This window comes from Sceloporus undulatus, chromosome 6 (genome assembly GCF_019175285.1).
Source record: "Sceloporus undulatus isolate JIND9_A2432 ecotype Alabama chromosome 6, SceUnd_v1.1, whole genome shotgun sequence".
In the NCBI taxonomy this organism is placed as follows: domain Eukaryota; kingdom Metazoa; phylum Chordata; class Lepidosauria; order Squamata; family Phrynosomatidae; genus Sceloporus; species Sceloporus undulatus.
The window spans coordinates 140,972,283-140,982,919 of record NC_056527.1 but is presented as its reverse complement, the minus strand read 5'-3'; the positions used below and the strand labels follow the sequence as shown (position 1 = coordinate 140,982,919).

At 42.8% G+C, this 10,637-nt stretch overlaps 1 protein-coding gene across 1 annotated transcript in view; it reads left to right on the top strand.

Annotated features, from left to right (window-relative positions):
• Positions 1-8,870, top strand: part of ADAMTS15 (ADAM metallopeptidase with thrombospondin type 1 motif 15) — a 43,381-nt gene extending 34,511 nt beyond the window's left edge. The window contains exons 5-8 of the mRNA XM_042475728.1: positions 829-1,006; positions 3,946-4,127; positions 5,844-6,019; positions 7,158-8,870. Coding sequence (XP_042331662.1) covers positions 829-1,006; positions 3,946-4,127; positions 5,844-6,019; positions 7,158-7,938 — 1,317 coding nt within the window. The 3' untranslated portion in view covers positions 7,939-8,870. The remainder of the gene's footprint in view (positions 1-828; positions 1,007-3,945; positions 4,128-5,843; positions 6,020-7,157) is intronic.
• The last annotated feature ends 1,767 nt before the right edge of the window (positions 8,871-10,637 follow it).

Sequence of the window (10,637 nt, the reverse complement as noted above, 5' to 3'; positions counted from 1 at the left end):
ATAATAATAATAATAATAATAATAATAATAATAATAATAATAATAATAATAATAATAATATAATGTTGCTTGCAGGGGAGGCCACCAGAATGCCATCTTTGCATCCTCTTTCTTTGTTTTCCCTCCGATTGCCACCCCAGAATGCCATCTCTCCTTACATACACATATGTAGCAAAAGCATTCACACATATATCAATTTGCCAAATTGAAAGGGAAGCATATGTAGCAAAAGCATTCGTATATTCTGTCACACACACAAAAAAATAATTTTAAAAAATGCCACTTGCAAAAGTGACATGTCGTGCCGGCAGCAAGCAAATGAAAGGGAAACATAGCACAAGCAGACACATTCAATATGTATCGACCTGTAGCACAAGCATGTGCATAATCTGTCAAAAACAAAAATTACAAAAAAGAGAGAGAGAAAAAAAGCTGCTTGCGAGAGGGGAGGCATGTTCTGTCCACTGCCCTCCCTCTGAGTTCCAATCATGGAGCAAAAAGATATAAATAAAATCACAAATGATGCTGCCACTACTACTGCTGCTTCTGTTGTTGCTGCTTGTTGAAGCATCCTTCTTTCACTGAGAACAAGAACATTTGTATGTTTTTTTTTTACATCACTACTCCTTTGGTAACATAGAGAGTGTTGAGCATGGTAGTCAGCTAGTATCAAGCATGGCTAGATGGTAAGATATGGTACATGGGAGTTACTGGTTTTGGAAACTAAGGCTAGGGAGGGTTGGAGGAATTGGATAGAATAGGTCAAATGACACACTGGGGGTGATGGGTGTGGGTTTCATGCCCTCTTAACACAATCTACTCTTTTAGGTGGATGGCAATTGGGGGAAGTGGGGACCTTATGGCCAATGCTCCCGGACCTGCGGTGGAGGAGTCCAGTTGGCCAAGCGTGAATGCAACAACCCATCTCCCACCAATGAAGGGAAGTACTGTGAAGGGCTTCGAGTTAAATACCGTTCCTGCGGGCTAGATCCCTGTTCTGATTCAGGTAAAGCTCTATTTGGTGTGGATTTGGGGGATGGAGTAGGCTGAGAGACCAGAGTGAATGTATTTTGTTTTCTTGAGCACCTGCAGTCTTGAAGCTAAGCAGATGTGGCACTGATGAGTGTCAGAGCTTGGACAAGTTACTTTTCATCTCCAGTGCCCAGAAATGACCAGCATCGAATCTGGCAGATGCAGTCTCTTCCCCCAGTTATGAATATTCCAAGATCTGATTGACCTTTTGGATGAAAAGCTACTTCTGACAGATCCTGGGAGAGGAGGCTATTGTAATGAAATGCATAAGAGATGTGAGATTACATTTAGAGCTTTGTGTCTAACTTAGGTCTCTTGCAACAGACTGCACTTTTACTACCAGAAAGAATGGATGCTATCCACTGTGTTTGCATCATCATTTTACTTCTTGATTTAAAGGTTAAGTATTGTTAAGTTTTTCCTTATGAAATACTTAAGTCCTTCTCAAAATGCATCATCAAGCTATGGAATTCTCTGCCACCACAAAGAGGGGGGTTATTAACTAATGAATCAATTAATTAGTATTTGTCTGAATTATTTTTAGATAGCCTTCCTCTGAAGAAAGCATAATGCTAGAGAAGGTATTGATAAAATCAGTGCAAACTGCTGGCTGGGATGCCAGAGGAGTGATGAATCCAGTCTGAGTTGCACCCCAGACTTTAAAAGCGCAATTCAAATTGCTAGTGCCCATCCCCATGATAGATTCAGCATCTTGGATAGTGCTTTTATACTTTAGACTAAATCCTGGAACGGATTCACTGTCCCACTGGCACTTGCCATTCTCCAGTGAATGAAATTCTCTCTCTCTGGCTTTGCTTCGTGAATGAAGATTCAGGAAGGACTCATCCTGTGCTTTGTACAAGCGCGCTGGTGACTAAAAAGGCCAATCCGGAACAAACAGGTCCAGTTGCAGAAAGCACAGCGGAAAGTCTCCTTGGGTGATGTTTCCGGGTTGTGGTCCTATTAATGGTTCTGAAAACATATCACTCAGTACAATATCATTGCAAAATAAGGAAGAGCAGTTGAAACGAGCCGGACAGACTAGAACCATAAACTATCCTTCAAGCATCTGGGCAGGTGAATAAGCCTTCATCTGGTAGTGAAATGCTCCAGAATGTCAGTGACAGTCAAACCTTATTAAAACCTTTCCATCTCAAAGGGAAGGGCATTCAGAAGCAAGAGCTGGAAATCCATTTCTAGTTTTGAATGTTTGGGGTTTTAAAACACATTAAACAATGCAGTGACACCATGCAACCATTTAAGAAGTTGAATAATTGCTCTTAGAGTCTTCCAGGAGAGGTTGCTGAGCCTCCTCTTTGTTGTTGTTAACCACCCTCAAGTCAATCCTGACTCTGGATGAGACATCTCCAAGACTCCCTATCTTCCACTGCTCTGGTTAGAACCTGTTATTTCATGCCCATGGCCTCCTTAATAGAGTGCATCCATCTAACATATGGTCTTCCTTTCTTTCTACATCCTTCCACCTTTCCTAGCATTATTGTCTTTTCCATTGAGTCATTCCTTCTCATGACGTGACCAAAGTATGACAACTTCAGCTTTGTCATCTTCCAGGGAGATTTAAGGCTTGATCTGTTTTAGGACCCATTTGTTTGTCTTTCGGGCGGTCTATGGTATCCTCAGCACTCTTCTCACCACATCTTGAATGAACTGATTTTCCTCCTTTCCACTTTCCTCACTGTCCAGCTCTCCTAACCATCCATGTTAATGGGGAAAACAATGGTTTGTACGATTTTAACTTTTGTGCTCAGTTGTATATTTTTACATTTTAGGATCTTTTTAAACTCTTTCATAGCTGCCCTCCCCATTTCTAGTCTTCTTCTTATTTCTTGACTGCAGTCACTGTTCTGGTCAATGTTTGACCCAAGATATGGGAACTCTTTTACTATTATAATTCCTCATTGTTTAGGTTGAATCTGTGTAAATCCTCTGTGGTCTTTATTTTTGTTTTCTTTATGTTGAGCAGTAAGCCTGCCTTTGCACTTCTTTCTTTGATTTTTCTTAGTAGTTGTTCCAGGCCTGCAATATTTTCTGTTATCCGCATATCGCATATTAGTGATATTCCTCCCTCCTATTTTCACTCCACCTTCTTCCATGTCCAAGCCTGCTCTTTGTATGTATTTTCTGCATACAAGTTGAGCAGATAGGGTGAAAGGATGCAGACATGCCTGACCCCTTTGCCAACTGGGAACCATCTGATTTCTCCATATTCTATTCTAACAGTAGCTTCTTGTCCTAAGTACAGATTTCTCATCAGGACTATCAGATGTGGTGGCACTCTCATGTCTTTAAGAGCATTCCATAGCTTTTCATGATCTAAGTCTAAGCTTTGCTATAGTCAATAAAACACATGCTGATTTTCTTTTGGAATTGTTTGGTGTGTTCCATTAGTCATCGTATGTTTGCAGTGTGATCCCTAGCACCTCTTCCATTTCTGAACCCTTTTTGTACCTTTGGGATTTCTATCTCCATGTTTGGTTGGAGCCTGTGCTGCAGAATTTTGAGGATAATTTTGCTTGCATGGAAAATTAATGCTACGGTCCTATAGTTGCTGCAGTCTTTTGTGTCTCCTTTTTTGTGAATTGCGATTTTGTGTATATTAAATGTTTCCAGTCGGTTGCCCCCAGAAAAATGGCAGTCCAGAAGAGTGGGTGGTGGGGACTGAGGGCATAAAAACAGATTGGAAGGCCTCATAATGGTCCCAGGGCTTGACTTTACCCACCTTTGTGTTAAGCAACCATTGCAGATAAAACCAGACATCCATTTCAATACTTTTCAACAGGGAGAGTTCACACACTGAGCAGAGGGGCCTTGTGTATTTCTTCCTATGTGACACAGCTCTTTGAATGAGCTTTGAAAAAAATTGAATTCCTGAAAGGAATTGTTTTCTCACAGTTCCAGGAAAGAGCTTTCGGGAAGAACAATGTGAGGCTTTCAATGGCTACAACCACAGTACAAACCGGCTCACTGCCACAGTCTCCTGGGTCCCCAAATATTCTGGAGTTTCTCCTCGGGATAAGTGCAAACTCATCTGTCGAGCCAATGGAACAGGATACTTTTATGTCCTGGCGCCGAAGGTGAGTGAAGACACAGTAACCTGGTAGTAGTTATTGATGGTTGTTATCATTGTCTTCCTCCTTCCTGTCTTCCTCCTCCTTCTCTCCTCCAGCCTGGTAGTGAGCCAGGCCTCTGCTATTTGTGGGTTTTAGAGTCCTTGTTAGCATAATGACCTAAAGTTAAAAGATGTCCAGTGGCATAAAAAATTTGTGGGATAACTTTTGCATTTGCTCTGCAGTTTGAGGCTGGGAAAAGATACGAAGCCTGGGAATGGACTGGGGGAGTGAACCTGCTTGTACAGTTCTCATGGCAGTAAGGGAAGAGATGAGTCATGCTTACACACTGATTTTCTCTCCTTCTGCATTATATAACTTTTGGGAGCCTATTTTCCATTGGCCTTGCCAGGAGGGTGTGTGGGTTACACCTGACCTTATGGGAACCTCATATGCCCAGCAATGGGGATTAGAATAAAATTGCTAGCCAAGGGATAGATCTGGGTAGAATTTGTTCGGGGGCCCATTGGCTGTGATGGGATGCTGAACCCTATTCGATGAAAGGGCTGTAATTTTGCCTTGGTATATATCATCTGTTGCATCATTTACCACTTATGCTATAGAAGTAGTATGCAGTAGTGTGCAGGAATGAAGGACTCTTTTGGGAGGCCTGGAACCATAGCCACTGCCAAAACAAGGCATTAGCTTCCAGGCATTAAGGATATCAGTCTTGGGATGGTAGAAATTCTAGGTGCTCTGCTCTCTTTCAGTCCAAAGAGAATGGTACCCACAATTCCTCTGGGGCTTAATAATAATAATAATAATAATAATAATAATAATAATAATAATAATAAATATGTATCCTGGCTCTCCCTGTATTGGATCGAGGCAGGATGTCTTATTTCCCCCCTGATTCTCCAGTGGACCTTAGTTTACTTTCAGGTGCTTACTAAGTCCACAATGAAAATGGCAGATATATGCTAGCAATATACACAACATACAGCAAAGCAGAAATTTCAATTTAAAGTCAGGTCATAGGATCTAAGAACAAGGGGCATGTTGGAGCAGACTGTTACCGATCAGTAGCCCCTGGGATGTCCACCAGCAGGACACAAGTGTATCTCCATGCTGTTTCATGTTCCCCAGCAGCGGATATACAGAGAGGCACACTGCGTCTCATACAAAAGGTATATATTTCACACCATCCTGATTAGCATTGTTGAAGTCTCCAACCTCCATGATTTATCCACTCATTTTTGGGGTGCCAGTGCAGCAGCGCAGTTGGACACCAGTGCAAGGAAGCACCACTAGGTCTATGACTGTTCACTCATTCACATGGAGCAGTTATTAGCTTTGTTTACTTTGATTACATTTGTATCTGAACTTTCCACTAAAACATAGCACTCAGGGGGTGAAAGGGTTAAAAGCTAACAGTGTTAAGGTAATCACATAACAAAAATTGTTTAAGGGCTAGGAAAAGATGTATCTTTTCACTTTTCCTAAAAGTAGAGTAGAAGAGTGAACTGATTCCAGTTCCAAGTAGAGAGTATACCTATCATGGAATGCATTGGTTCAGAATGTCAGCTTCCATCCCTTGGAATGGCTCAGCATACTGTTTGCAGACAGTCTTCTCTGGGCATCTCAGATAGCTAAGTCAATGCTGTATGAGGAAATGGAATGGTATATGGCCCTATATGACTAAAGTAACATTTAATGTTCTTACTCTGCCTTGGTGATTTTCAGGTTGTGGATGGTACACCATGCTCTCCAGATTCCACCTCGCTATGCGTCCAGGGGAAATGTATCAAGGCTGGTTGTGATGGGAAACTTGGTTCCAAAAAGAAGTATGACAAATGTGGAGTGTGTGGAGGAGACAACAAAAGCTGCAAAAAAGTCTCTGGCCTGTTCACCAAACCCATGTAAGTGACCAAATCCTTTTTGAGCAGTCATCTAGCTTCCTTTAGAAGACGCTTAGTAGAAGAGTACACGTTTGCTTACAGAAGGTCCCAAATTCAATCTCTGGCATCTTCAGGCAGGTAGAGAAGGGAAAGACCCCATCTTCAAACCTTGGAGATACTGGATTCTGTGTAAAGCAGCTTTGGAATGCCTTACACACTAAGACATAATGAATAATTAATAAAAAGAGCTATCCACTCTTAGAGCAACAGGTTGAGAATAACTGCTACATGCATTTTTGTTTAACCTTCTTGGAGAGGACATCATCTGTGTTATACTGGGTCATCTTTGCATGGGTGGTGGGTGAGCTGCCATTTGCAGTTCCCATAATGCCATGGGGTAATGCTTTGTGGGGAGTATTGGGGGAAGTTTCAGTGGGTTCCTGATCACACCAAGTTTCCTGACACTGATTGGAAGGACATAATTGGTGGACCCCTCCTAGAACATTGGGCACATGGCTCTTGCCAGAGGATGCCCAATTGATTGATTAATTTATTGATTGATTGGCTACACCTTTAAGCTGTCTCACTAACCAGCCTTCCCTGGGCAGTGTACAGTATATTAAAAATATAAAAAAGAACAACATAAGAATAAAATAGTAACCAGAGAAAACAGAATATTAAACCTAGATACAACTAGCAGCAAGGAGTAAAAGGATTACGTTATATAAATCACTTTAAATCCAGCTGGAAGATGAGAGAGCAAAGATATGAATGCACTCAAGGAATTGGTAAAATACTTGGGACCAAAATTTTCACTTGGGACCAAAAATATCTTATTGTAAGCACAAGGTGAACTTTTCTGGGGAGAGTATCCCACAGTTGAGGCACCACCACTGAAAAGGCCCTGTGTTGATACCTGGAGTTTGGAACAGTTACTGTTCTGGACATTTCCTAGGATCCCTCAGAAAGCTCGGCAACTGGCCATGCCGGCTGAGGTGTCTGGGGACTGTAGCCCAAAAAATAACTTTCCTAAACTGAGTTGACACTAGCCTTGACTAGCTTGAAAGTTGCATTTCTGAGAGATTCTCCATATGAGACCTCTGACATGTGATTTAGCTAGCTGATATCTGAGAATGTCTTTGTTTCTTAACCCTACAAGGCATGGCTACAACTTCGTGGTGCTCATCCCAGCTGGTGCGTCTAGCATCGACATCAGACAGCGGGGCTACAAGGGCCTTATCAGTGATGATAACTACCTAGCTGTGAAGAATGCACATGGCAAGTACCTCCTGAATGGACATTTCATTGTCTCAGCTGTAGAAAGGGACCTCATGGTCAAAGGCACCGTGCTGCGCTACAGTGGGACAGGGACAGCTGTGGAAAGCCTCCAGGCCTTTATGCCCACCCAGGAGCCACTGACCATTGAAGTGCTGTCTGTTGGGAAGATGACTCCACCTCGGGTGCGCTATTCCTTCTATTTGCCCAAGGAAATTAAAGAAGACAAGTCCATGTACCGGAAAGATGGGAAGCGCCCACCAGTTCTCACCAACAGCATCCTTGGCCTCTCTAACCGCCTGGACATGGGCCGGCCGGATTACAAACGGCCCTCGTTCAAGTGGGCCACCACCAGTTGGGAAGACTGTTCTGTTACCTGTGGCAATGGGCTGCAGAAGCGCATGGTGATGTGTCGTGACACCCTTGGCCAGCTAGCTTCTGCTTGTGATGCCACTCAGCGGCCCATTGATATCCGGATATGTGGAGACCCATGTCCCAGCTGGGAGGTCTCGCCTTGGTCGTCGTGCTCCAAAACCTGTGGTAGGGGGTTCAAAAGGCGGATGCTGAAATGCACAGGGCGGGGTGGTACCCTGTTGCCCCGGGACCGCTGCAACCTCAGAAAAAAGCCCCAGGAGCTGGACCTCTGTACCCTGAGGCCATGTTGACCAGACTGAATCCATTTCTGACCTAGGTGTAATGGGGCAGCATTTTGGTTTTTGGTGATACCATGGTGGAAAGTGTTAAAAAAATGATGACCTAAAAGGCCTCTGGGGGAAGGAAAGGGAGTCGACTGAGTGGAGGGGTGGGGTCTGTTACATAGCACATTTGAACAAACAAAAGGATTTTAAATAGTAAGAAAAAGAGAAAGAAAGAGAGAGAGAGAGAAAAGGAGAGGTTGCCAGCAATATGAGGCTGAGTAGTGGGGTTTGGAGGATCTGGTCACTCAGTGGTAAAGCAGGAATAAACAACTACCTCGAAACCACCCCAAACTCTGTCACAGCCTAGTGGTGCATTTTGGAGTCCTGAGGAGAAAGAAAGGCAAGATCAGAATTTGAAGAAATTGCCGTCAGAGATGGACCAATGACAGTCATTCCTAAGAACTATGGCTCCGGTCTCGTTCAAAACAAAAAAGGCTCATCTCTTATTTTCTGGAAGGGGAAGGTAGAAGTCAGCCTTCCTCTCCAGCACCCAAGTCTTATAGAGGACTGTAAGGAATCACCATTATCCACCTGCAACAAAATTTAAGGCTTAACAACTGGTACCATGTAGTACCTCCAAGGCCTACTGGCTAGTGGCATCCTAGCCCTGATGCATTGCGGGTATCTTGGCACACATTTTGTTTGTTTGTTTTTGGCACTCATGGTTTTATGAAGGACTGACAGCCAGTCACTGTTTGGGAGCTTTATTTTTGTTAGCATTTATGGACCAAACAGTATACTTTTAAAAAAGAAAAGGTGCTTGATCCTGTGTTCTCTTGGTCCTTCTTGCCTGACATAGGGCCTGAACAGACAGGCCAAAATAAAGCTGCTTCAGGTCACTTTGGAGGTATGTTGTTTAAATGACACATCCATCTTAAGAGGCCAGAAGCTGTGCCAAAGGTGTGCTCCAGGCCTAAGGACTGGAGCATGGCTTCTGGCATCTTAGGATGCATGCATCATTTAAACAGCATACTGTACCCCCAAAGTGACCTGAAGCAGCTTTATTTTGGCCTATCTGTTTGGGCCCTTAGTTGCCCATTTCCCTTGTTTCCTTCCATGATACTGTGCCATATATGGTGGAGTGGAAGTACATTTCATCCTTCCACCCTATAGATTTATTCCCTCCCTCCCTCTGCAATTATATCTTAAAACCACATGCCTTCTAAATACATTGGTTTGTCTGGGAGTCTCCAAAGACTGCGGTAATCCTATGCAAAATCCCTGTGAATATGAACTTCCCTTCATCTGTAGCATTTTGCAGATTTGCCCAGCCAACTATGTACTGTGCAAGCAAAATTTTATGGGTCAGGTTGATGATCACTGTATGCTACTTGAACAATCTGATGCAGGGTGAGTGGGTATGCTAAGTATGATGCAAAAGAGACTATGGATATCCTCACCAGAGTGGTTATTAGTAGAGTGGTAATGCATCTTAAAGTTTTTTCTCTTAACTGTGCTGGAAAGTAACAGTTATTGCTTTACAAAAGGCAAAGTGTAGTCCACATACTGCATGTTAGCCCAAGGCCCTTTTTTTCAGACACGCCACACACAACCTTCCCAAACAAAGTAAAACCGATTTGCTTAAAAAAAAAAAAGGCAGCAAGAATGATTTTGCACTAGAATAAGGTGCAGACCCCTGGTTCAGCGTGTGCGTGTGTATAGGGGAGCTTTTGTTTTCTTTTGTTGGACTGGAAATGAAGTTCTGATTGTTCCCAGTTTTGAAAATAAAGGGGAGAAGAAGATAATATTTCTCTCATTGCCCAGGTGGACAGTGTCTTGTTGCGTAAGGCTACTTGTCCAAGTTGTGACTTGCTGAGCTAAACATTACCTTGCTGTCTCCTCTGTTTATGAACTAAGGCATGCTGGACAAGGATTCTGTGCTGTGCAGGCATGGTGTTTGTAGGGAGTAATTTTAAACATATGTAAGGGTTTTAGCACCCTGTCAGGGCTCAGCCACACTAGGCCTTCTAAAAACAAAAAACACATCTTCTATCTACAGATGACCACGATATTTATTTGTGGTACTGTCCTGGAAGACAAGTCAACTTGCAGAGGAAACTTTATATATACAGGGAAGTAGAGGATAGAAGTACCCATGTTTTTTGGCAGTCAACTCCCCTACACCAAATACTCTAGATACTGACTTGACTTACGGAGTAAGTATCTATCGGGAGCTGCTACTATCACCAACCTTAACTATTTCATCCTCAAATGCAAGGACAAATAATTAAAGTAGTTTTAGTCCCACTGTGGGGGGAAATGAATATCTCTTGGAGTATTCTCCCCATATTCAAGCATTTTGAAGTGTTCAGGAGTTATTCTGCAAACAAAAACATCTTTTCTTGCACAAAAAGCTGTGCAAACCCCCATTTTCTGAGCAGAATTTTTGAAAACACAGAAACACATACAGTTGGTGGGCATAGATGAACTGTACAGGTCTGTCCCAGAACCTCCATGCCTTAAATTTAAGTTCACCAGCTGCTGTTTTGTACCTCTGGTAACAACAGATGATCGATCAATCACCATGCTATTTCTTCATGTAAAGATTACTATTTATTTATCCAGGAAGAAATGATGCCAAGGTCTTCATTTTTATATCTGCCACATGTAGCAAAGAGAACTCTTCTTTTCAAGATGGTGCTCATTCAACGAGTATTTGAGGGAGG